This window comes from Dromiciops gliroides, chromosome 2, assembly GCF_019393635.1.
Source record: "Dromiciops gliroides isolate mDroGli1 chromosome 2, mDroGli1.pri, whole genome shotgun sequence".
In the NCBI taxonomy this organism is placed as follows: domain Eukaryota; kingdom Metazoa; phylum Chordata; class Mammalia; order Microbiotheria; family Microbiotheriidae; genus Dromiciops; species Dromiciops gliroides.
Genome location: NC_057862.1, coordinates 397,521,043 through 397,548,959, shown reverse-complemented (window position 1 = coordinate 397,548,959; position 27,917 = coordinate 397,521,043). Strand labels below are relative to the sequence as shown.

Genomic DNA, 27,917 nt, shown 5'->3' with positions numbered 1-27,917 from the left:
ATCATCCAGAAGGGGTTTGAAACGCAGGAGAAAGTTATCATCTGAGGGGGGAGTCTGTGATCAGAGGATTGGCAGGGCAGTGGCGTGCATTGTGACGAAAACAATTTAAAGAGATTTCGAGACCTCGGATGCAGAATGGGACACTGGCCATGGTCACTTCAGAGCTCGACCGCCTGGTGGAATATGGTTCAAGGAAGGCCCGCCCCAACGCCCCTGAGCCCCAAGTCCCAGTCCTAGCCTCACTGTGCTCCAGGGTGACGCAACTCCAGTCTCTTGCATCAGTCTGTCCTCAGAGTTCGTCTCGGCCCCGCCCTACTTGGTCCAGCGGATAAGCACAGCAGTCTAGCTTCTCTTCCCCATTCGTGGATCTGGACTCCGATTGGGCCACGTTGGGGCTGACCCTAGGCTTTAGCCAATAGGCGTCAGCCACAGTGTATCCAGTGTATTCGTTCGCAGTGGTGGGGAGGGGCTGCCCATAAAAGGCGGCTGGGTTGGGGTCGCGCGCACCAGATCTGGGAACTGTCGCTTTTGCGGTTGTTTGTGTCCCGAGCGAGGGAGCAGAGGCAGCGGCACCGCCCTCTCGTCGGTCTGGTCTGGTTTGGCCGCTGCGGGCGGAGCCCAGCCTTAGGAACCCAGAAGACATGGAGTCCGAGCCCGTGACCCTTTTGGTGAAGAGCCCCAATCAACGGCACCGAGACCTAGAGCTAAGCGGAGACCTGAACTGGAGCGTGGGCCGCCTCAAGGCTCACCTGAGCCGGGTCTACCCCGAGCGACCGGTGAGGCTGGGGGACGTGGTCCCGATTCCTTCCCTGTGCTCCCCGCCGGCCAGCTTGGCCGCTGCGCGGCTCCCAAGGGACGGTTTAGAGCTAAAAGGGGGAGGGGGGGACCTTAGAGATCGGCTAGGCCTCTCCCCGATTCTCCAGCAGCTGTCACCTGTCTGCTGTCCCTCTTCCCCATCGCCGTCCTCCCCCACCCCCAACTCCACTTGTCACCAACTACCCTGTGCCCTCTTGTCCATTTGTCACCGACTTCCCCCTTCCCCCCGCCTCGCCTTACAACCAATTCCCTTTCCTTCTCTCTACTGCTCCCTAATTTCCTATCTATATCACCCCACTCCCCGCCCCCAGGTCTCGTCTTCCGCCATAATTCCCGCACTTCCGAGGATCTGTTTTCTCACCAGGTCTTCTCCTTGCTGTCCACCTCCTCCCTGCTCAAGCCCACTTCCCTTAACTCCTTTTCCATTCCCCTCCCCCCACAATTCTCATCCACTTCCCTCTAACTCCCTCCAGTTCCCCATCCTCCAGGAATCGCCCCCTTCTCCACCCAGGAATCCTCCGGTCTTTCTTTCCCTCCCTTTCACGACTCCCCATCCACCCAATCCACCTCTCGCCCTAGTTCTTCATCCTCCCATCAGCCTCAGCCCATTTGTTCGCCCTTCTCCACCCCCACGGAGCAGAAACAGTTCTAGATGGGGGGGTGGGGGGAGGGGGGAGGGAATCAGGGAGTCAAGGAACCTGGGTTTCTCGTTCCAGTTCTGCCCTGACTCTGACCTTGAGCTTTACTCCTCTCTGACCTCAGTTTCTTCCCCAGTAAAGGAGGTGGTTGGATTAGGTGTTCTCCAACGTCCTCAACATAGTTGTTGTAAAAAATTATAGTTTCTTAATGTATTTGTGTCCTCTGTTACATATTGTGTCTGCAAATTTATAGACAAAACAGTGGGCAGACCTCCATATCCTGTTCAGTGTTAGCACTGTGACTTGAATTGATCCTTCTTGGTGTTGTTACTATGACAGTCCTGACTTTACTCTTACTAGGAAAGAGTTGGCTTAAGAGTTCTGCTCTGCTCTTTCCCACCTTCCTTTCTCCTAGTTCCTTATTCCAGTCACAGTGCACCTAAATTAGTTAGTGTCCTTTCTGGTACAGAGAGGCATTTTCTTGCTTAGGTGGTTATCTGAGATGAACTTTTTCAGAGGCAAATAGGACTTTGTGCCATAAGGATAGTGTCGTTTCTTGTTTGGGCTATTAAAATGATGTCAACCTTGCCTTTTATCTGAAACCCTTCCCCACGTGATCAAGTATGAGTTGTTGAGCCTTCGTTTATTTACCCTGTGGCCTTATATAATAGGCAACAGTAATGTTTGCTTCTAATTATATAATTCTTGATTATAGGGAGCAAAAAGAACCAAGGTGGCAGGAAAGGATTACAGAATATCTCTTTTAGAAACTGTTAGAACTCAAAACATTCAAATTTATTTAAAGTTAAATAGAAGTAAAACTTTCTGAACCTTATGAACATGTGAATTGTTTTTTGTTTTTTTACTTTTAACACAGTTACTTTCTTTCCAGCCATCAAGATTTAGATTGGTTTATTGTTCAATCCATTGTTTGCCGTATTGCATTTTGTAAGAAAACATTTGATTTTGTGAAATTTGTAAATCAGTGCCATAGAGTAATAATAGGTAAGGCCACAAGGATTTATTAAATAGCCCGTACTCCGTGCCAGGCACTCAGTTACACTGATATTTATGGAACTTTCAAGTCTACAAATGCCTGAAACTCCTACTGCACTGCTTAGGTGACTCTGGGTTCTTGAAGGCTTAGTCAACAAAGCACAACCTCTTGATAGCCTCTGCCAGGAAGGGCTTGGAAGAGAGTCCCAGCAACAGATTATGTCAGCTTTCTGGCGCAGTTTAGCCACTCAAGAGACTCATTTCATCCCCAGAAGGCTGACTCCTTGATGAGAAATTCTTTGGCCATGGTAGCCTGTAAACATCAAAATCCAAAATGGTGCTCAGTTTTCTGAGACCTACTTTCATACCTAAAGTGGCAAGAAAAAAGGAGGGGGAATTAAAGAATTACAGTTTTTAGAGCATTTATGGATTTTAACATAGCTGTTGATACTTTAAACAAGTGGAAATCCTTACTTAATGACTAAAAAGCACCTACCACTAGAAAGAACCACATCAATTGACATTCTCCTTAAAAATGAAACCAGAAGACAAAAGGAAGTTGTAGTTAAATATGACTGACTTTCATTAGAGAAATAAAAGGAATTGTAATTGGTTTTAGTGGTCATCTGAAGACAACAACAACAACAAAATACATTTCATGGAACATCATTCATCTAATATTACAGTATTCGTGATAAACATTTACAAGAAGCCTCCATGTAGCTAACTCCAACTTATGTACCAACTATCTATTGAAGGAGCTGAGAAGGTAGAGCAATTCAATGAATTTGATTAGCCCTCCCTCCAAATTCAGCATATAAATTAAATTATCTCGGTATAAATGCAAAGGCAGTCATTGGGACACAGCAAAAAAAATGTTGGAAAATATGATTTTGGAAGAAAGGAGAGAGCTCAAGCTTGCATAGTATATAGAAGCCTCAAAATCAGTAGTACTCTGAGAAGAGAGTCAGGAGGCACTGGACATAGCAAGCACCAAATAGCATTATGAGAAAAATGAAATGATTTTAACAAGCAGAAACTGGTTCCTTAAAGTGGGAATTGTTTTCAAGTTAGTGTCTTACTTAGTCAGACAACCAGATTTTTAGAGCTAATGTCAAAATCAATACCAAATAAAAAGAAAAAAATTTTAAATGCAAAATTATGATCCTGTGGATGCAGAGTTGTAAAAGACTATAATATTAATCTAGTCCAATCCTTTTATTTTACATATGAGGAAACTGAGACTCAGAGATCTTATAGTTGGTAAGATTTGATCTGAACTAAGATCTTTTCTGATTTCACTACACTGCCTTTCCAGGATATTGCAACTTTTTAATTAAAAGGTATTTTTCTTCATTTAGTTAAAATTTAGGAGAGATATTTTCATTCTTTGAGGGTTTAATATCCATCAGGTAAACATCACATTCTCTCTGACATATTTCAGTGGACTAACTGCAGGCATCTTTTAAATGTCATTTGGAAATTTCCTCTTTCTGGGGGTAAAATGACAAATAGTTCTGTGTTGTATAGTCCTACTTGGATTTTGTGAAGACTAAAGTTTAAGAGCATAGTCTCAGAAACCCAATTCAGATTCTGTTTTACTGAATGAAAAGTAGAGGTTGTATATTTCCTGGGACAAGTTCCAAATTCAACTGTACTTTTATCAGTGGGTAGGATAACTAGGAGTTGAAAATGTATTTTCCCTATGAATTTTAGGAGTGGAAAGAATTTTGCGTTACTAAATATATTTGTCAGTGAAAACCGCTGGTCAGCTGAGAGTGCTTTCTAAATTTAATATTTTTATGGATGTTAACGTAGTACTTTATAAGGATTTTTTTTCTAGAGAGTTGAAAAAAATGAGCATATCCAATATATTTTCTTTATAGAGGGAGTTCAGTATATAGGGAATTGACCTACCACAGTTACTGAATTATGATTTCTCTTCTGTTCCCTCAATAAGAGAGAAGAGGACCAGAGATTAATTTATTCAGGAAAGCTGCTGTTAGATCATCTTTATCTCAGAGATATACTACCTAAGGTATGTTACTTATAAATTAATTTTTGAATTTACTCAAAATATTTACCAAGTTTAATTCAGCTTTAAGGACCTTATATGTATATATATTTTTTTAATTTTAGCATGAAAAACGGCATGTTCTTCATTTGGTTTGCAGTATAAAAAATCCTTCAAAAATGCCAGAAAAGGTAAGTCTAATTTTTAGTATTGCTGTGAAAGACTCTTGAGCAAAAAGGGGTTGAATTTAAATTCTCAAGTTGACAATTTTTTAGTTGTAATATGTTCTTTTTTTCTCTTTTCCTTGGAAGGATCAGAAATTAGAAATAGTACCTTAAAAATAAAGTGAAAGTATATAAAAATTAATATACAGGTATCAGCAGGAAAGAAAATAGTTAATGTGAACAAGAATAAGATTTGATCTACATATACATGCATAACCAAATTCATGGCCTAGATTTCATAATATATTTTTATTGCATTTAGACCATTTTAAGGTATGACATGGCATAGTGTTCAACTTTTGATAGAAGGTAAATGAGTGACTATTTATCTTTTGCAAATTATTTTCCTTGATGTTACTATGTGAACATAGAATATTCAGCTGGGTATCAAAAAACCAAGATGTTTATAAAAGATTATAGAGCCTTTAAACATGTTAGACTCAAAAGCAGACATTTAGCATTGTTTCCCAAGGGATATCACTATATTTGCACTTCAAAAATAATTGTTCTTGGAAATAAAAATAAAAATCTATGGGGGTTTTTTATTACATAAAGTTTTATTTTTTTATTTTATTTTATTTTATTTTTTGGTGAGGCAATTGGGGTTAAGCGACTTGCCCAGGGTCACACAGCTAGTAAGTGTTAAGTGTCTGAGGTCGGATTTGAACTTAGGTACTCCTGACTCCAGGGCTGGTGCTCTCTCCACTGCGCCACCTAGCTGCCCCAAGTTTTATTTTTTAAAAGTACAATGATACATAGGAATTCTAGGTATGTTGTACAGATCAGGGCTTCTTAAACTTTTCCCCTCCATGATCCCTTTTCACCCAAGAAATTTTTACACCACCCCAGGGATATAAGTATATAAAATAGGTATACTTAACATTTTACTGTTGCCAAATTTTTCACAACCCCCACATTCAGTTAGTTACCTGACCCCATAAGACCCACAGTTTAAGGAGTTTAGGTATAGATGAACTTGATAGGTTAAGTACAAAAAAAATTGTTTTAAATTTCATTTGTCATTGTCATTTATCTTATACCAAAGATACATTGTATCATCAGAAAATGTTCTTACCAATAGAACTGATTTTTCACACTTCTAAAATGAAGAAATTTAACCAAATGGTATTTAAGGTTTCTCCCACATCATTCTCAGATTTTTTATGACCGTCTAAAGCCTTCTGTTAGACTGAATGAAACAAACAAAAAATGCTTACATTAAGAGAGTATGAGCTTAATAACCATAGATAAAATACTGTGTTTAACAAGAAACTTTAATAATGATGAAACTCAATTTATTTTACAAAACTTCTCGTAACAACCCAGTGAGGTAGGTAGTACAAATATTGTTAACCCTTTTTTTATAAATGAAGAAACTGAGGCTCAGAGTGGCTAAATGACTAAATTTATCTAGGACCAATAGCTAGTTAAGTATCAGAGCCAAAATATAAACCCATGGTATCTAATGCCTTCAAATCTGGTACTCTTTCTACAATGTTATGGCACCTCTCTTTGTGTGGGGAAAAATTAATTGAGAAGGCATGTTCATTTTCAGTTGATTCATTTTGATGCTTAAAAAATTTAAGTTTAGTTGTAGAAAGGAATATCACAAGATCAAGAAATATTTGCAGGCGCCACCCCCCCCAAAAAAAAAAAAAACTACTTTGAGCTCTATTTCTTACTATTGCATTAGCTATGTTGTTCTGAATTAAATTTCTGGTATTACTAGGTTTCTGAATCCAGTGAGCAGTCTACTGGCCTGAATCAAGACCAACATTCTTCTGTGGACTCCTCAAGTGCTGGATTAAGGCAAAGGGATGTTCTTCATAATCCTTCTCCACTTGCATGGGAAAATAATTCAAGGTGAGTGTACTCTTTAAACACTAAGAATGTTTTTGCAAACACCAAGTGCCATTTCTAATTGTAAAAAATTCTAGAAATTTTGTGGGGTTTTTTGTTTGTTTTTGGCAGGGCAATGGGGCTTAAGTGACTTGCCCAAGGTCACATAGCTAGTAAGTGTCAAGTGTCTGAGGCCGGATTTGAACTCAGGAACTCCTGAATCCAGGGCCAGTGCTTTATCCACTGCACCACCTAGCCTCCCCAATTCTAGAAATTTTAATGTTAAAAATGGATAGATTCAAGAGTGATTACTTGCATTCATTACAAAAGGAATGTTTTGCAAAGAGCTTTTTTGCTTTAGGGTATCTTTTGTGTCATGGACCCCTTTGGTAGGGAGTACTTCTCATCATGTTTGTCACCTACATTGATACTTTGAAGAAAATGTTATAGGATAGTGAAAATAAATATGCATTTTTTCCTGCCCAGGTTAGGAACCACTACTTTAAATAGTGATCTTTTCTAGTTATTAATATTTTGCAAATATTTTATTTACATATAACTTTGCAGGATTGTATTTGCCACATAAGTGAGGTACACACATTTTTGGAAGGATCTTCTAGGAGGAATTCATCATTTATCAATTTTGCTTTGATAGTTGGGTCTCCACATTTAAGCCTTTGGGGAAATTGAGCTGCACATTTACTACTCTCAATGGCTTTCAGTGTGAAAATAATCTGAGCAGCCTGAAAATTTTTTCTATTTAAGATAATTTAGGTATAAAATGAATTCTTAGATTGAAATATTGGAAAGCCCCTGTGGCACCATGATTTGTACAACACATACTGTGTCCCACCAGGGAGTTATTGTTTAGTACAAAGGTGAAAAGTTATATATCATGCTTAAGTTCTTTGAAATGTGAGCATTATAGAGTACAAAAGCACAAGATCAATGATGTGTTCCCATATGGAACTGTATGTATATCTTTTAAATATGGAAGAAAGCAAATAGGTTACAACCCTGTGGGTTCTGGAAGAAAAAAATGAAACTTATTCTTGACAATGGATAAGTCTGGTTTTATTATACATTTACATGAAAAACCTCTTCAGTTAAGTTTATTTTATTCTTTCAAATTTAAGTGATATCATGGCTCTTCTCATTATTATACACTGTATTACCCAATGTAACAGGAATGATTTGGATTTTTAGTAGAGAGCGCTTTCCGCCCACCCCCAACCCCCAGGCAAGCATGTGACCAAGCTCTCTATGCATAGAATAGAGAGGCTTGATAGTTTTTGTGCTTGCTTTGTAACTTACACTATACTACATAAAGATACTATATATAAGCTTAAAGGCCTTTTTGGTTCAAATGGAATCGCAAAGCAATCCACTAAAGGTTAAATCATCCTGAAAATCTAAAATGTTATATTTATTCTTTTAGAGGAAAAGGTTTTTGTTGCAATGTGGGAAGAGAGACAAAAATGTCAGTGTCCCATTCATTCACCTTTCATTTTGAATTAAGCAGAGGACTCATTCCACTAATTAGGCTGAAATGGAGGGGGGTTTTTTGTCATTCTCTGGATAGCTTAAAAAAAACCACACAACAAAAATGACCACTTTCTAGAAACAGTCATCAAAAACAAAGGGTACATTCCCTCCAATAGCCTCTGCCTATTAAGTGTGTGTGTGTGTGTGTGTGTGTGTGAGAGAGAGAGAGAGAGAGAGAGAGAGAGAGAGAGAGAGAGAGAGAGAGAGGGTATAAATAAAGAAAATTAGATATTGTACAGCTAGGATATAGATACTGATAAAATGAGAATTTGAAACTTTTTGGTGGTCGATGTTCTGTCAACATAGCTTCTGCCTATTTTCTATAATGAAAGAATGAAAGAAGTGGAAAGGGAATTAACATGCTCTGTCAATTAGTATAGTCCATAATCATGGACTATGGAATTTTGGAAGATAATCTAGTCAGTTCTTTCCTCTGACTCTTGCCAGTTTATTCCATTTTAAAGTTTTAATTGATTCACCCCTCTTAAATATGTGATCCTACTATGTGTAGGTTACTGGGATAGACTTTTTAATCTTAAACTGAATTTCCCTAGCTATTGTGTAAGTCTTAGTGAATAAGTAAAATTTAAATGTATCTTCTTTTATTTCCAAATTAGAATGGAAGCAATTCAACAAACTTTCCAAGGTGTGGGTCCTGGCTTTTCAGGCTATACTACCTATGGTTGGCTACAGCTCTCCTGGTTCCAACAGATATATGCCAGGCAATATTACATGCAATAGTAAGTATTTTCACTTATTTCTTCACCTCTGTGCGAACTAATGGAATTATCCACGTAGTGAGACTGTCTTCAGAACTCTTATTGTAAATCTAAGTTTTGCATTGTTCCAAAGATGAATCTTTTATGTGAGATTTAAAATTGGATATTAGATCATAAATCTCCCCTACTTAACCTTTCCCTTAATTTATCTCCCAAACTAGTAAATGGAAGCAGCTTTTGGTTTTCTAGATAGACCTTTTTATTTATAGTTATGATAGTCACAAGGTGATGTTGGTTAGAAGGATAGGAAAGTAGAAACACAATACAAATCGTCTTAAGTCTAAGCTTAGTCTATATTCCTTATAACAACTCACCAAACCGACAAGGCCACCTTTGGAGAGAGAATCTGTGCCGAACCGTCAGGAGTCCCGCCAAGCAGGCAAAAAAGGGCTCCTCTGCTTCTCTCCACCCCGGAAGTCCCCAAAAAACCCCGCAGGCAGTCTGACATGCGCAGCAGGCGCACTGTACCTGGCAGGCAGTCTGACATGCGCAGCAGGCAGACTGTTCATCTCCTCCCCAAAAGGGTGGTCCTTGAAAAACTGGCGTCTTTCAGTTATCCTAACCGACTGTTAAAAACTTTCATATTTTACCACATTTAGGAAAGACCATAAATGAGATCTCATGTTGTAATATGGAGATACATGTGGACATGTATGCAAGAAGAGTATATTTAGTGTAATATGAGAAAAAGATAATATCTTGAATGTTTTTTTAATCAGTATTAAATATTGAAATGTATTTTGTTAGGACATTTTAATCTCTAAAAGCATCATGTAGCCTCACAATGTCAATAAATCAAAGACCTGCAGTTTTTTTCATTGGGGGGGGGCCTCCATATACCATCATAGGTCATTACAGTCTGTCTACAATTTTTATAGTATTAAAAGGTGTTAGGGGCAGCTAGGTGGCGCAGTGGATAGGGCACCAGCCCACATCTCATCTGTCTGGATTCCATGTCCTAACCCATCCACCATGCTATGCTGCTCACTAAAATGAAATGCCATTAAGGCTGGAGAAATTTTGGTTTTGTAAAAATGGACACATGGTATTGTGTGAAAAGTATTGGACTTGAAACCTGAGGAGACCAAGCAAGGTTCATATCCTACTTCTGACACAATTAAGTGATTCATCTAACCTTTTGGAGTCTTGGTTTCTTCATCTGTAGGAGAATCAAATGAATGTATGTAAAGTGCAATACAAACCTTAGCTGATAAAGATAGGAACTGGACCTGTGATTTCACTGCCTAAGTATTCATTATTTATGTATGTAAGTGTATTCTGTGTCTTGAAACTAGTTCCACAAATATTTGGGTTCATTTACATTAGTGGTGACAAACTCAAATAGAAATGACTCCTTCAGGCTACATATTGACTTAGAAAACCAGCAAATTAACATTAACTATGTTGTATTGTATTTTTATTTATTTTGTTACACATTTCCAAATTATATTTTCATCATATTTCTCTATACTTGAGTAGACTTAAGTTTGATGTCTCTTGATTTACCAAAAAATACATTTATTTCAAACTGACAACTCTAGTTTTTTTTAACATCAAGCGTATTAATCAACATATGGCTTATTGGTAAAGAAATTCATATGTAGCCTTAATTATAAAAAAAGTGATAGCTGTGTGACCCTGGGCAAGTCACTTAACCCTCATTGCCCCACAAAAAAAAAAGTCAGGTGTGTTTCTTATAAAATTCATGGAGAAAAAGAAGTTTCATTCAGCAAATGTTGTGACCTTTATGGGCAAAATATAATCTGTTGATCTAAAGTATTCTTTTTTTAAAAAAAAATTTCAGTTTAGCAGCTACTGCTGCTTCAGGGGCCTTCACGTCATCACCAAGTGCACAAGAAATACCTGTAGTCTCAACCACAACTCCAGCACCTATTCACAATCAGTTTCCTGCTGAAAATCAGCCTGGCAATCAGAATGCTGCTGCTCAAGTGGTTGTTAATCCTGGAGCCAATCAGAATTTGCGCATGAATGCACAAGGTGGTCCCCTTGTGGAAGAAGATGATGAGATGAATCGTGACTGGTTGGATTGGATCTATTCAGCAACTACCTTCTCTGTCTTCCTTAGCATCCTCTATTTCTACTCCTCTCTGAGCAGATTCCTCATGGTCATGGGTGCCACACTTGTTATGTACCTGTAAGTAGACAATGTTTTCTTTTCCTAATACAAAACACTCTTTAGAAACACAAACACACACACACAGTGACTCAAACCAATTGAAGTTTTTGTTCCTCGTAGGCTGGTCTTGATCATTTTCTAGGAATAATATTTTTAATTGTCCACCATGCTGGTGCTCAGGCACAGACTGTATGAAACCCAAGGTGACTTGGGTTCATATCATTGATTCCACATTAACTAGCTGTTTGATCCATGGTGAGGTTCTTAACCTTGCTGAGTCTATTTCCTCATCTGTAAAATGGAGATGGTAATACTAATACTGCCTGCCTCACAGAGGTATTATGAAGAAACCACTTGGTTAACCTTAAGGAAATTTAGAAATGTGAGTAAGCTATTATTACAAGACAAGTGTGCAATGAGGAAATGTGTAGCTTGTTTGCAAAGATCAATTTTATTTTCTATTTTTGATATGAGCACTTTGAATCTGCTAATAAAACTTTGTTCTTTTGGTTTTTTGACAAGGTGCCCATGGTTTATAGTCCAGAAGAACATGATCACACTGAAAAATACAGAGACTGTTATTATTTGGTTAACAAATTTAGACAATATAAATAAATTTATAAAAATTGAGTTAAGAAGTTAATAGCTTATTTATGTGTCCATCTTTTTGCCACAAAGCTGGCCAAGTGACAGAGGTTAAATTAGCGCTGGCTTCTCTGGTTATCAGGGTCAGTCTCTGCCTACATATCCATTAAAGAAGTACAGAGTTGTCCTAGTCCCTTTCCAGGTGATTGTCAGGAGTTTAGAAGCCACCACTCCTCCAAGTTTGTATCTTAGAGTGATATGTTTCAGTCAGGTATGGACTTCCCAAGAAAGTTCTCAGTTTTCTCTGGCTCACTTGTGAATTTACCTATTTGGGTTACCAAATATCAGGTCTCGTCCTTTTAAGACAGTGCCTACTTTGTTTCCTCCTTTTGAAGGAAAAAATCCAAAATGTCCCTCTATCTTCAATCTAAGATTACTTTAATGTTCTTTCTTTTAAGGCATCACGTTGGGTGGTTTCCATTTAGACAAAGACCAAATCCACACATCCCAAATAACATGCCTCCTCGAGTCGCCGTTAATCAAGATCCAAACAATAACTTACAGGTATGTTATTCGATGTATCGAGACATTTTACATCATAACATTTCTTGATTAACCATATAGAATAATAAAATGGAAAACATAGCTTAACTGTATAGCATGATACATATAGAACCATATGGAATGATACAATCAGTTTGAAGCAAAATTCGGTTTCTTCAAACTAGTACATGTATTATCTATTTATTTGGTTATTGCCATATACATGATTCCTTGCAAGCCTTAAAGTATTATGTAACTATGAGCTGCTGTTATTATTGCCATGCTACTTGATCTTTATGTGTACAGGAGAGGAACTTAGTAAATATTTGGTGAATGATTTAATGAATTACCAGTGACTAATTTAAACCAATATGAAGGTCAAAAGATCCATCATTTCTTTTTTGGCAAATGATAATTTGCATTTTTATACAAGTCAAAATATGTCCCCTGTTTTGAGCTTTTAAAGTATGCTATGATAACACACAGAGCAGCTAAGCGATGCAGTGGATAGAGCACCAGGTCTGGAGACAGGAAACTGAAATATGGCCTTAGTCTTTGACTAGCTGTGTGACCCTGGGCAAGTCATTTAAACCCTATTTGGCTCAGTTTCCTCATCTGGAAAATGATCTGGAGAAGGAGATGGCAAATCACTTGTTTGTTTTTTTTTTTAAATATATCATAACACTTATCACTTTGAGATCAATTATGGTGAGAAGACAGGAAGAAAGCTCCAGGTCATTCGTTTTCAACAAGATCTTTCCTGCAGAGGGAAGTATGGCTGACTTTTCTATCAGGTCAATTCTAATGGTTTTCTCTATGTATTACCACTTCATAGGAGGAAAATGCTGATGGAGATGGAGAACCTGGATTAGTTCCTCCCCAACAGGATTTATTGGAAGGTCAACAAGGCAGTCCTTCAATTATGAGCACTGCATGGCTTGTCTTCAAAACATTCTTTGCCTCCCTCCTGCCAGAAGGTCCCCCAGCGGTAGTGAACTAACCAGTTTGGTTGCCCAGCCTTTAGATAATTTTCCAAGTGTGGACTGACTGGGTCGTGTAACTCCAACTTATGACTTCCATGTCTTCTCAACTGGACAGGGCTATGACTCCGAATAATTAAAAGAACCAGCAGGGATGTTCTTTTGTGACCAAGCAAATACAAAAAGCAGGATTCCCGAATCCATGTTACAAGTTTATGGACTTCATGAACTACATCGTGCTTACTATGTCTTTATTCCAAAGAGCTTAATATATGCTGAATTTAGTTTAATAAGCATTTTAAGTAGAAGGCATTAGTGTCGCACTGTTATGCCTGAAGAGCACTTAAGGTTGTGTGTTTGCATGTGTTTGTACATAGATGTAATAGGAGCAGAATGCTTGGTTCTGCCCGTGTGATTTGATTCCTGTTGGAATGTTTAAATGTGGTTTAAATTACACTAAGTGTAGTACTTTGTATAATCAATGAAATTGCTAGACATGTTTTAGCAAGATTTTTCTAGGGAAGATATATGTCTAAATTGCTTTTTTAAATGCAGTGCTTTATTTTAAACCAAGGGAAAATTTGTAGAGGTGGAAACCTTTGCTGGGTTTTCTGTACAATAAAGTTTTCCTACAAATGAGGTTAGCACAGACTCCTTTCATCTTAACAGCTCAGACTGTGCCCCTGCTGAGATGCTGACTGGATTTTTAGGTAGCCTCAATTTATATTTGGCTGTTTAAGAGGATTGTTTCTGCAAATGAAACATTGTACACACGCGTGAAAGTTTTTTCACCCGTTAAGAACATTATCTGCATTTTGCTCCCTTTTTTGTATTCAGGCAGCAATACTGTATTGATAATTCCTGTCCACACTGATCAAACACTGAAAAGAGCTTTAAGAAAGCGCTATGCTCCAATCCAACAATAGATATGCAATTCTCTTCCAGTAGTGTTCTGGGATTGCAAAGGTAAAACTGAAGAACAGTTCCTGCCCTCAAAAACGATCACTGGAGATGAGGGTCTTTACATGGAGGAGGATGAACACGTTCAGTGCAATTCATCTCTTAAACAGCCATTATGTGTTGGGAATGGAAACACTGAGAAAAAGAAATGAAACAGTCCTTTTGCCTTAATAATTTGAGGAGGAAAAAAATATTGAGTGTTGAAGGAAGCTAAAATTCTAAGGGGCAGAGAAGAGAGAGTACCTTCTAGGTGTGGGGGACAGACAGTGCAAAGTCCCAGAGTTCAGAGATAGTATGTAGATTTAAGAGATTGGCCAGTGAGTCAGTTCACCTGGAAGCAAAGCATGGGAAAGGAAATAACGTGAACTTTTATCTGGAAAGACATTCTGGAGCCACGTCAGGAAAGGCTTTAAATGCCAAGCATGCAAAGGTCATTCCATTTTGTCCTAGGTGTGGTAAGTAGCCCCTGAAGATTTTAAATCAGAGAAGTGACTTGAGCTTTAGGGAAATCATTTGATAGCTTTGTGGAGAATGGATTAGAGACAGAGGTGAAGAGTGGGAGATGGAGGACTTGGAGAGGCCACTGTGGGGTGTAAAATAGTCAACCAGGGAAGAATAAAATGATTGTGCTATGGGAGTCCAGCTGAAGTTAGGTAACGAATCTGCAGTAGATCTAGTCATGGTTGTTCAGTAATAAGGAGTAGAGAAAGTAGATGGACAGGAATTGGAGGGGGTAACCCAGGCATTATGGGCCATGGCAGTATGACAAGGGGCCAAGGAATTCAGGAGTAGAGCATGGGATAGTTGTACTGATTAACCATAGTATCACTACTGTGAAAAGGAAGAAAGACCAGAGTAGAGGCGACACACTCAGAGAGCAGGAAGGACTAAAGTGGCTGTAGATCTGAAAATTACTGTCTTGTAACTTGGATCCTTCCAAGTAGGAAAAAAGGTCAAGTTTTGGCTTACTTGCCACATCCTATGCATAAGATCCTAAAGGCAGGGGGAAAGTTATTTCCAGTATATCAAATTGACTGTTTCATTGAGTCAAATGTGGTGGTAAATAAAATCGGGTTTCATGTGTCAATTTGCTGATTTAAAAAAAATCTAAGTACTAATTAGGTATATGGCACTATATACTAAGTACCAGAGGGATTTACAGGGTCTAAAACATGGTCCCTGCCTCCAAGGAGTTTGTAATCCAGTTGAAATGAGATGAAAATGTAAATAACAAGGGAATTCTCTAAGTACAGCCTACATTCCTGCAATGATTGAGGTAGCAATACAAAATGGAGGACATATAAAAGGCATCATAAAACTGGTTCTCAAACAGATTGTACAAACTTGGCTCTAGTATTGAGAAGGTGAGGTCTCCATGGGCCAGGCTAATTGGAGAAAATGTTTGGAAGATTTAGGATTGGAGCTGAAAAATGGTGAGCAATAACAAACAAAAGTCTTGTTGTATTTTGTAATCCTTAGTAACATCCTGAAAGTTGTGGTTACAATTAGAAGGCCTTTATAAAAACAAATGTTGAAAAAAAAAACTTGGTTTTTTTTTTTTTCCTATAATATGTAAGCATTTGGCTGGAAGCATAACACTTAAGACAGCTGTTCTTATGACTTGTTTCTAAACATCTGAATGTTGTAGGTGTACTGTTTTCTTTGATATAAAGATGAGTTATGGCTCTGAAATTCCAAATTCCAGTGGTAGCAGAAGTTTGTTTTTAAAGGAAAAATCTTTGGGAGGACACTAGATCCACAGAGGATAATTCAAGGTGACAAAAAACATCTGACAAGTTGCGGGGGGCAGCTAGGTGGCACAGTGGATAGAGCACTGGCCCTGGAGTCAGGAGGACCTGAGTTAAAATCTGGCCTCAGACACTTAACACTAGCTGTGTGACCCTGGGCAAGTCACTTAACCTCAATTGCCTCACTAAAAAAAACAAACAAAAAACCAGTGCTGGAAGCCCTTGGGATTCTAAGCAGCACTGAAGATCTGGGTATGTGATCTTTCAGAGATATTAATAGATATTCTATAGAAGAAAATATGGCCTAGTGTTAGAACTAAAGTCTAAGTAGTATGAAAGGACAATCTGATGAAAAGCATTAAGTACCTAAAAACACTAGGGGATACAAAAAAGAAAATAGTCCCTACTCCTAACAAGCTCTCATTCTAATTGGAGAAGATAACAGTTAGGGGGTAGTAGCAGGTAGGTGGATAGTAAGGCTTGGGAATCCATCTCATCCTCATAGGAAGGATTGTAGATGGGAACTTCAGTTCATCCAAGGAATATGAGAATCCACACTGCAGCACAGTGGGGCTTAAGGGGGCCTCCCCACATTGAGGGGTGGGCCCTGAGTCCAAGTAGAGCTGGGGTTCTGTGTTCTTTCCCACCAGAGAGGAGATTGGGACTTGGGGGAATTCACCAGCCAGTAATGGGGAAAGCAAGAAGGTTGAGAAAGGCCTTCACCGGCAGACACTCTTTTCTGGCCCCCTGTGGGATCTGAGTTGGCTGGGTAGGGGAGGGAGAAAAGGATACCCAAAAAACATGTATTCCGTGCTAGGTACACCCCAGAACTTTAATGGGTTTTGCTTAAGATTCTGACATCTAATGAGGCATGCTTCTTTCCCTTAGCAGTCCAGAGATCTCTGTACCCTTACATTAATGTTCTCTTCTAGCCTGTAGCCAAGCAGGGTGGCCCTACCCCCAGACTTCGTTTACCTGAGGGCTTCTCTCCCAGAGGCCTGCCTTCCCCCTCCACAAACCCCAACAAGAGCATAGGTGGGGGGTCTCTGAAATTACCCCTTCTCCCAGGGCAACTACACTGTACTGTATATCTGCATGCCCGTTGTCTCTTTCCATCCTCCCATATTTCCCCAGTCCTCTCTATAAGGAGAAACTACAATATGACTCCTGGGAAGTTCAAATGGGGGGTCTTCAGTTACCCATATCTTGATGGGAGGGATACTACCTGAGGAAGACCATGCAGATAACACTTTCCCATTGACTCCCATTAACATTGTGTGTTAATTTTAACACACTTTTGCTCTTTGGGAATTATACATGGCTAGTCATGCTTCCCATTGAGGATAGACTATGTTTATTAGGTTCTCTTGAGTTCTTTAAGATTCTTTGAGCTAATATATAATCATGTTCACAACCCAATTGTAGTAAATGTAACATTCTGGGAGGAAAGAGAAAGCTTTCATTATGATGCCAAGAACCAATATGAATTTAATCTTTTAGAGATTGGAATCATGTCAAAATGTAGATTGAGGGGGTAAAGTGGAAAGGAAGGGTTAAATAACCTTGAAGCATGTTTAAACATTTTATGGAAAGCTGGAGAAAACATGTATTACAAATCAACAATACCAGGTATTTGAAGAAAACCACTTAGCTAACTGGAAAAAAGTTGGCAGTAGTGACGAAAGGTTTAATTGAATGAAAATAACATATAAGTGAGAAGAAGGGAGGGCAGTGGGATAGTCCAGTCCAAAGTAGATTGGGAAAAGACCTGGCAGAATTACAGCTCTGCCCTTAACTTGTTATATTTATCTTGGGCAACTTACTTGCCCTCTGTGCCTCTGTTTTTTCATCTATTAGATGAAGGATTTTGACTTGATCTCTACAGTCTTCCTGAGCATTAATGAACTAGAAAATTCAGTCTTTTCCCATCACCCACAAATCACTAGATTGGGGTATAGCATCCTCATCTCTGCATCCTTGGCTTTCCTGGTTTCCTTCGAGTCTTTGTTAAAATCCTATCCTCTGCAAGAAGCCTTTCCCAGTCCCCCTTAATCTATAGGACCTTTCCTCTTAAGATTTTGTCCAGGGGCAGCTAGGTGGCGCAGTGGATAGAGCACTGGCCCTGGATTCAGGAGGACCTGAGTTCAAATCCGGCCTCAGACACTTGACACTAGTTGTGTGACCCTGGGCAAGTCACTAAACCCCAATTGCCTTGCTAAAAAAAAAAAATTCTATCCAATTTATTCCATATCTTGTTTTTAGGTAATTGTATGTTTGGCTGCCTCATTAGGCTGTGAGAACCTTGAGCTCAAGGACTGTTTGGCTTTGGGTTGGGTTGTTTTGTTTTTGGGTTTTTTTTTTTTTTTGAGGGGTTGGGGAGGTTGGCACACAGTAGGCACTTAATAACATTTGAGTAGGTGTTTAATAAATGTTTGACTGTTGTGATGGCTTTTGGCCACAAGGTGGCAGAAGGTGAGAATGTCCCAGTTTTATTCTTGAACGAGGAAGAGGCTCCCTTGAGCAGAGTCAGACTTTGGGCAAAAAATGTTTAACAACAATTTTTACTCCTCCACCCACCCTAAGTCTTTTCTTCCTCCAGCTAAATATCTTCAAATATAAATAATGCCCCAAGGCCATTAACCAAGAAAAACTGATTAGGCAAACCGAAAGAGGTGGTGACAGCCTTTGATGCTTCATCACTCCAAGTCTCCAGACAGTGCAGCAAAAGAGGGAGGGGGATACATTTCCCGTCTCTGGGACCACAATTGACCATTACAATTACACAGTCTTTGGCTGCACTCGCATTCTTTCATTTATAGCCCTTAGGTTTCACTGTAGGGCTGGCTATTTGTATCATCCTTCCCAGCCAGAAAGGGATAAACCTCTCCACCTCCTCGGACAGCCGGCATCAGACTTCTAATCCCTTCTCCTCCTCCTTTTTCTCCTTTCCCTCCCTCCCTATCTCTGTCTTTCTATTTCCATCTCTCCACTCCTTCTCTTGGTGGGGGTGAGGGAAAGGGAGGTAGAGGAGTAGTAGAAAGGAAATGCTTACCTTCTTTCCAAGGAAACCAACCACACCTGGTTATTATACCCAATGCAAATGGGTTATAACCTTATGGTCTCTGAACAGAAAGAAAGCCCTAAGATCCATCTGAATTCTGTTCTTGGCAGTTTAGTTATGAAATGTTCAGGATAAATAGTTCATAAAATATGCCCCGAGGTAGTCTCCTTGACCACAAAGCCAGGAGTGGAGTCCTGGCTAATAATATATTCTGTAAAATAGTGGAAAATGGATTCTTTATCTAAATGAAACAATTTAAACAATAACAGAAAAGAAAGGAGTGAAAGATAGTCAATCAGTGGAAAAATAGTCAATAGTCAATAAACATTTAGTAAATGCCTGGGGAGATACAAGTAAGAAAAAGAAAGTCTTTGCCCTGGGATACAATCTAATAGATAAAGGCAAAACACAAAAGGAAGATTGGGGGAGGGGGACAACCGGAGGAATTGGAGTCAAAACAAAGTCGAGATAGTTGGAAATTCTAAGGCCACCTATAAAAGGAGGCTTTAGGAGGAGCCCTTCCATCCTAGGGGAGCGGCAACTGAGGGAGTAGAAAACTTTAAGGGGAAAAATTCTCTTTGGAAGGGAGGGAAGAATGGAAGGAGATACCCTAAGCTGCTTACCTTTGCAGCCTTATGAGGGAGAAGACCACTGCCAATATTTTATTCTACTGCTCTGTTTCCTAATACCCTCCCTGCCTTCGCTTCACTTGCATAGTCTATCTGCTCTCGCCATCTGTCAGCTGCAAGATCTCATACTTTCTTGTCCCCAAGTCCCCACAACTACAACTGTGAACTCCATCCTCCCCATCCCAGGGAGCTCTCTCAGTCCCTGGAAGCTTGAGGGAGGAGCTACACAGTCATTGTGTAAATTGTTTTGCTAGTTCTGCTTCCTTCACTGAATCATTTCATGCAAGGTCACATTTATTTTCTGAGCTCAAGAGTAAGATTTTTGTGTTTATCCACATAAAACTTCATCTTACTGAATCCAACCCCAGGAATCCTATCACCCAGTGTACTAGCTCTCTCTTCCTTGGTTACTGAAGATATGCTTAGGATTCTTATCTATGTCTTTATTCATTGAGAAAAATGTACATGTACAGTACCAATCCAAGCTTGAATCCCTGGAGCACTTCACTCCCCTTGGACCTCCTTCCAGTTAAAACAGACCTATTAGTCATTCTTCTTTGGGGTTAGCCATTCTACTGACAAGTTATGAATCCACCAACTAGCATTGAGACTGGCTCTCATTTTTTTGTTCTTACAAGAATAATACGGAAGACTTTATCAGATGCTTTGCTAAAATCTAAGAAAAGTAGATTAACAGCATCCTTCTGATCTATTTGTTCAGTAACCTTGTCAAAAAGCATGACTTCTTCCTGGTGAAATCAAGCTTCATCTGTTATCACCATTTCCTTTTCTAGATATTTACTAACCATCCCTCTAACAATATGTTCTGGAATTTTTATAGACTTCATTCCCTTCCTGTTTTTGCAAATCAGAACATGTGCTCCTCTCCATTCTTTGGTACTCCTCCTGTTCACCACAAACTTAAAAAAAAAATTATGAGCTTTACAATAAGAAACATGATCATTTCAATATATGTAGAGCAGAAAGTAGACTTGTGTATGAAACTATCACAACAACATCACTGACAGTGGCTCAACAATCACATTTTCCAATTCTTTTGTGCCCTGTGGGATTTGGTTCATTTGGACCATTGTGACTTGAACTCACAAAAAAAGCAGATGCTTTCTTACCATCTCTACTATCTTACTTATCATTGCTATTAGTTGGCCTTTGGTAACAGCCACTTTTATTCTTTCTGGTTAAAAAACAAAATTCTCCTTGGCAAAGAAAACAGAAGCAAAATTAGAATGAGATACTGAGAAAGAGACAGAGAGACAAAGATGACAGAAGTGTTATGGGCCTAGCTTTCCAGAAGTTCTCTGGGGTACATCAAAGAACCTTCTCCTTCAGAAACTAAACCAAAGGACAGACACACCTAAAGAGATAAGTGGCACAGGATTCAGACTGAGTTAGCTCCAGGACCACAACCCTTCATTCCAGTCTCCCCCACCCCAGGGGAGATAAGATTAGTTGTGGCTGCTGCCTTTGTGGCCCGAGGAAGAGAGAGATGGCTTGAGAGATCCGAAGCCATCCCTCACTCAGCTCCCCCAGCCACCACCAGTGGGGGATGGTCTTCCCCCAATAAGGGAGCTTTCCACAGTCAGATGATCATCACCTCTATAAAAGTATCTGCCTGTCTCCTGCTGGAGGAGATAGGTATCTCAGAGCCCCGCCTCTATGCTATGCCTTCTCCCCAAGAGAAGTCAAAGGATTTCTTTCTTGGTCTCCTTTCCCTAGCATCCTAAATAAAGTATCTGCCTGTCTCCTGATAGGTATCTCAGAGACACGCCTCTGTGCCATACCTTCTCCCCATGAGAAGAAGTCCTAGGATTTCTCTCTTGGTTTCCCTTCCTCAGCTCCTAAATAAACTATTATCTTATTCTATTTGGATTTGTGTGCAAGAGGGTGTAATTCTTTAAAGAGGAATTCCTAAGAACCCCTACCCCAAATCCCTACCCCATACTCCTATCCCAAACCCCACTCTATTTCCCCCATAACAGAAGGGAGAAAAGAAAGGAAGGAAGAAATTTATAAAGAAAGCTCTGGTTTCTGTCATCAATTATTATCATCCTAATCACTCCAAACATCAGTTCTACTCTACTCTTCCTTGATCCTCCTTTTTTCTCCTCTGTAGTATACACACCACCTTCCCTCCCCCCCATAAATCTCTTATCACCTTTTCTGTTGTCCTTAACTTTCCTCACCAGTCTGAGTTCATTCTGCACTTCAGCACTACAGACACTATTCATTCGTACAGGACTATGCCATGGAGTTGTATTTATCCTCCGTTAACTATCCTTGTTTCCAGTTTCTATGTGTGACTTGTTAAAACCTAAATTGGTTCCCTATGAATCTGAAAAGGTCTTTTTAGACAAGTTTCCTTTTTCTTCCTAATTGGAATTATTTTTGTGTCTTCAGAGTTTCACTTTGACAGCTTCCCATTCTTTCTTAGCTGACTTTCCCTGTAGAATTTTTTAGTTCATGAGATCCTATCTAGTCTTTCCCTAAACTCTTTGAAATCTGCTCTTCCAAAATCTAGGATTTACGTCAGACTATTTTGGGCTTCCTTTTTCTTCTTGATCCTAAATTCTAAAATGAAGCAGCTACTTCCTCATAAGGTTTTCATCAAGGCTATTTCAGCAACATTTTCCCTTGTTGGTAAGAATCAAGTCCGGAATAGAATTTGCCCTTTGTTCCTGCACTTTTTGAAGGATGTGCCCCTCCCCTACCCCAGCCAGAAGGAATTTAGCCAGAAGAAGTCTATTGTCTTGACTGAAGTGCCCTAGGGGTGGGCAGGAGATAAGGGCTGTGCCTCCTACCTCTAAGCCGGCTAGGTCAGCTAGGTCAGAAGTCAGACCCATGGCTGTGGAGAGCAAGCTGGTTTGTTCCACCATTAAAAAAAAAAAAAGAACAGACCCTGATTTGTAACATATGAAGAACTCTGACAAAGAAAATACACTTTGACAGCTTCACACCCTCACTGCAGGCACCTGATTAGAGCTTTCAGGCTCTGGGGGACCAGAGGCCAGAAGGGCTGCCCCAGTTAGCAGGAGAGTCAGCCATGCCTACTGGTGGGACTCTTTCCTCCTTCACCAGGGTGGAGCCTGCTCACTGGCTATCAGCACTTATTGCTCTGCTTCTCCATTCCAATGTCTCTGGTCTCATGAAAATCTCTAATCTCTGTGTCACCCTTTCCAGTGTATGTGGGCAGAATGGTTGACACATCTGCCAGCAAGTCTGAGTTTATTCTGAATACAGACTGGGCTAAGAGGCTTGGTGTTGGAACACAGTGCCAGTAACTGGTAGTTTGTGGATTCAAACCATGTCGAGGTCAGTCAGCTTCACTCATAGACATTTTCACCCTCAAAAATCAGCCCCTTAGAAGTATGTCTACTGGGGCAGCTAGGTGGCGCAGTGGATAGAGCACTGGCCCTGGAGTAAGGAGGACCTGAGTTCAAAGCCAGCCTCAGACACTTAACACTTACTAGCTGTGTGACCTTAGGCAAGTCACTTCAATTGCCTCATCAAATAGATAAATAAAAGATTAAAATAGTAAAAAAAAAAAAAAAGAAGTGTGTCTACTTGGAGAGGTCAGTAGCATCTCGATGCCTCAGTGTACTCTCTCTATTTTTTTTTTAGTGAGGCAACTGGGGCTAAGTGACTTGCCCAGGGTCACACAGCTAGTAAGTGTTAAAGTGTCTGAGGCCGGATTTGAACTCAGGTCCTCCTGACTCCAGGGCCAGTGCTCTATCCACTGTACCACCTAGCTGCCCCGTACTCTCTCTATTAATGGAGATTGATGACTATTTGGTAAAATTTCTTTCTTTTTCCAGAAGAACTGTATGAAAACCCAGCCTAACAAATCAGAGGTCCCTCCCTTATGGTAAGAGATTGAACCTGGTTGATATGTGAATAATCAGAAGTTTTTGAGCAGTAGAAGGACAAACCAAGTAGGTTTCTCTTGAATCTTCTGGAGACAGCATTGTTTGCTGTCTAGGCTCCCCGACATCACTGAGCTAATTGGGAGGTTACATGGATTTCTCTTATCTGCAAAAACCCCCAGAGGCTTCCTGCTTCACATCCACTGTGTTTGCTTTTAAGGAGTGAACTAGAGTGAAATAGAATTAAGAGCATTCTGTTGCAAACCCAGGAAGCAATCTTGAACTGACTGATCCAGGGACTGTACAACCTTCCCTTTCAACTGCTTGAATACTTCTTTTCCACATCTCATGGAAATCTCACAAACAACAAACAATAATATACCAAATCTTTACAACTTCATAGTTAACTGAAAGATATAGAAAATATAAGATGATGTTGTGCTTATGCTGAGAATAAAAATGGGTTCTTGTCCTTATAACTGTGATTCACTCTGCATCTGTTTTTGTGGGGGACAGGTTTCTGTTTAACAAGATGCAACTTGTAGCACATGCCCTGGTAATGGTGGGGAGAAAATTCATTGGTATGGAGCAAGGAGTTCTTAACCTGGGGACCACAGAACCCTAAAAAATATAGATTTCAGGGTGTCCTTGAACTTGGATGGGAAAAAATATTACATCTTTATTTTCATGAACTTCTAACTGAAATTTAGCATTTCTTTTCATTATGAATGTAGGCAACAAACGGAAGGGATCCACAGACTTCACTAGACTTCCAAAGGGTCCATGAGAAACACAGAAAAGCTTAAAAACTCCTGTCATATACAGAATCCCACAATCACTGCAAAGTGACTCTGGGGGTCTATCAGATAGAAAGGAGGGTGACTGTTTTCTGCCTTCTGGCCTGTGATAACCCCAGAAGAACAGGAGAGGGAAACTAGGGGATCATTTTATTTTCTTCTTCTTCTTCTTTTTTTTTTTTTTTAGGCAATGAGGGTTAAGTGACTTGCCCAGGGTCACACAGCTAGTAAGTGTCAAGTGTCTGAGACCGGATTTGAACTCAGGTACTCCTGAATCCAGGGCCGGTTCTTTAACCACTATGCCATCTAGCTGCTCCGGCGATCCTTTTCCATGGGTGTCAATGAAGACATTTGGAGCAGCCCTACCTCAAGGCAGGAGGATGGACATGATGCCTCCCTAGGGACCCATCTAACCCAAAGTACCTATGGTAAATAAACATAGGAGCAGAGATTTAAAATTGGAAGGGATCTTGGAGGCTAGATAGTTTAACCCCTTCATTTGACAAGTGAAGAAACGGAAACTCTCTCAACCTCAGGTGACTTCCCTAAGGTTACACAATCAATATCTGTCAAAAGTAGTGTTTGAATCTGGGTCTTCCTAGCTCCAGGTTCAACACCCTAACCACTATGGTGCTCTGCCTCTTAGAAGCCTCCAAACCCAAACTCACCTTGGCCTGAAGTTTCTGTCTCTGACTATAAAGGGAATTTAAAGGTTTCTCAACAAAAGGGTGAAACCAGGACAGAAGGTCAGCCAGCTAGGACAGGATGGCCAGCTGAGACCTGACACACCCTGTCCAGAATTGTAGGACTTTTCCCTCCTTCAGAAAGGAGCTTGTGCCAAGACTTTTGTTTGGAACCCTTTGGGGGTGTGCTGTGTGGCATTCCTGCCTTAGGTAAATGACCGGGAGTAACTCTTGGCCTCAAGTTTCCAGACTGAGGTCCTTTGAATAGACTTCTCAACCATGGTCTCTAGGGGCAAACCTGAGGTCATAAATCTAGGCCAGAAGTTCCTCTGGGTAGGATTAATTGGAATTAAAAATTTCTCTGGGTAGGATTAAATAAGCAGCAAAGCACAGGGGAAAATACCCTGACCTGGGAGTCCATAGATCTGTTTTAGGCTCAGCTTTACTGCCAATGAGCCATGTGACCTTGGATAACTTATTTCTCCTCTCTGGGTCTCATATGATCATTGGTCTAGAACTGGAATTGGCCTTAAAGATCATCTAGTCTATCCCCTTCATTTTACAGATGAAGAAAATGAAGCCTAGAGAGTTAATAGACTTGTTAATAGTTTAATAGACTCACCCAGAGTCACACGGCTAGCACAGGGCAGAGCTGAGATTTGAAGTCAGGCCCTCTGACTCTAAATTCTGTGGTGGTGGTTGTTTACCACTCAGCATTCTTCTCTAGGGAGAGAGAAATTGAGAGTTGGTCCAGCTGATGCTCTTCAAAGAAGTAGCTCTAAGCTGGATCTAACCATTGAATCATTCCAAATCTGATGTACTCACTGTGGTTTTTAGGAGCAACAGAGTTTTCCCTGAAGTGATACAGGCACCTGTGACTAGCTCCACTTATTATGGCAACTATACAAGGTCAGGTGAGCCAGAACCAGCCAAGGTAGGTACCCAGGCTTCCCCACCTCCTGATCCTCCCATTCCTGCTTTTTAAAAATTAAATAATTTTATTATTTTTTTAGCTGACAAGAATTTATTTTCTCTTCTTCCCCAGTTGAATAATATATATTTTTTAAAACCCTTACAACCTATATATAGGCATAGTCAGGCAAAGTAAATTCCCATATTGGCCAAGACCAAAAATGTATGTCTTATTCTGCAATTGGCATCTATTTCCTCTCTGTCAGGAGGTGGGCAACATACTTATCATCAGTCATCTGGAATCATGGTCTGTCAATGAAATTTTTCTCAAGATGTTTTCCTTTATACTACTGTTTTACAAAATAAATCGTCCTCTTTCTTCAGCTCTCTTCCCTCTTCTTCACCTCATAAAGCTCTTCCCAGGTTTTTCTAAAACCATTTCATAAATTCTTATGACCCCAAATTATTCCATTACATTCATGTAGCATAGTTTGTTTAGCCTTTCCCCAGAAGCTAGACATCTCTTTCATTTCCAATTTTTTTTTTTTTGCTATTACAAAAAGAGCTGCTACTTTTGTATATACGGGTCTTTTTCCTTTTTCTTTGATATCTTTGGGATAGAGGACTACCAGTTTCCTAGGTAAAAGGCATGCATAACTTTGAGGAGTAGTTCCAAATTACTTTCCAGAATGGTTGGATCAATTCATAGTTCCATCAACAGTGCATTCGTGTGCCTGTTTTCCTGTGGCCCTTCCAATATTTTTCATTTTTCTTTTTTCCAACTTTTATAGTCTGATGGGTATGAGGTAGAACCTTAGAGTTTATTCAATTTGAATGTCTGATTTTATTTGGAACATTTTTTTCATATGCTTGTCTATACCTTAGATCCCTTAAAAAAATGCTTTTTGATATCATCTGACCATTTATCTATTGCTTCTGGGTCACATGATAAACAAGATGGTGGACTAGATATTTTCCCTGATCCCTTAGACCTCTCAAAACTCTCCAAAATAGAAATTGTGCCAAAGATAAAGTGACTCTGGCTGTTTCCATGGTCTAGGACACCTGGAATTTCAAGGAAGATTAAAAAACAAACACCTTGGAACTGACATCTGCCTTGAGCTCACTCAGGACCCTCTTCACCAACCATATACTATGCTACCAGCAATGAGGCTGTACCAGCCAATGCAAGCACCCTGTCCCCACTTATGCCTACTAGTACCATGGAGATCCTGGCTCTGGGCTGCACAAGCTAGCTAGGGCCATGTCAGACAGGGGTAGCATTCTGTGCTTCAGAAGATCTCTGAAGGGGAGCTGAGGACCAGAGGGGAAGAGTCAGGACACATGTCTGGGCTTGAAATAGAGCTCAACCCCATAATTCCCCAGCTCCTCCCAGAGCCTCAGAGACCCAGACTCTAGAAATTGACCATATAGCATCAGCGCTGCCAACGCTGAACTGCTAGTACCGGATCAAAGAACTGAGGACCAGGAAGGGAGGGAGAGAATTACCTTATTTGATCCTCACAACAACCCTGTGAGGCAGGTGCTTTTATCATCTCCATTTTATAGTTGGGGAAACAGAGGCAAAAAGATATTTAAGTGACTTGTCCCAGATCACACAGCCAGTAAATGTCTGAGGTCAGATTTGAACTCAAGACTTTCTGACTCCAAGCCCAGTACTCTGTCTACTATACTACCTAAATTTCTTCTGTACCACCTTGCTGCCTTGAACAACAGAACAGGTCATCATGTGGGGGTGTTGCACAATTCTTTGAGCCTAAGGAAAGGAATTCAGCATCCAGCTAAGACCTGACCATACAAATAGTTGTCTCCCCCAAAGTTCACTTGAGGCAGAGACTTAGGCTAGTGAACCGTATATTGCTCAGCATGTAAAGAGGCTAAGATGCTTTGAGATTCAGCCCCAGGGAAATCACCTTTGGTGGGGAAGGAATCAGAACATAAGCAATTGGGGAAAATAAGGGGGACAGAAGGGGGCAGGGGATAGGACTGAAAGTACCAAAGATCTCAGGAAGAAGAAAACAAAAGCAGACAAATCGATAGGAAAAACAGCAGAAGGAAATACAGCCTCCAGATCTAGTAAATGAGTTCAGGCATCTATGAATAAAGAATACAAAACAAAGGGAAATGGT

General features: G+C 40.1%; 1 protein-coding gene across 2 annotated transcripts; it reads left to right on the top strand.

Moving 5' to 3' along the window:
• The first annotated feature begins 434 nt into the window (after window positions 1-434).
• HERPUD1 (homocysteine inducible ER protein with ubiquitin like domain 1) lies at window positions 435-15,143 on the top strand. 2 transcript variants are annotated; one of them, XM_043982424.1, is made up of 8 exons: window positions 435-776; window positions 4,411-4,488; window positions 4,590-4,655; window positions 6,418-6,551; window positions 8,690-8,812; window positions 10,656-11,006; window positions 12,032-12,137; window positions 12,952-15,143. In XM_043982424.1, the coding sequence occupies exons 1-8, from the start codon at window positions 642-644 to the stop codon at window positions 13,114-13,116; spliced, it is 1,158 nt and encodes a 385-aa protein (XP_043838359.1). In that variant the 5' UTR covers window positions 435-641; the 3' UTR covers window positions 13,117-15,143. The 2 variants fall into 2 exon arrangements, with proteins under 2 accessions (XP_043838359.1, XP_043838360.1); XM_043982425.1 differs by lacking the exon at window positions 435-776 and adding an exon at window positions 803-3,219.
• Window positions 15,144-27,917: the final 12,774 nt, after the last annotated feature.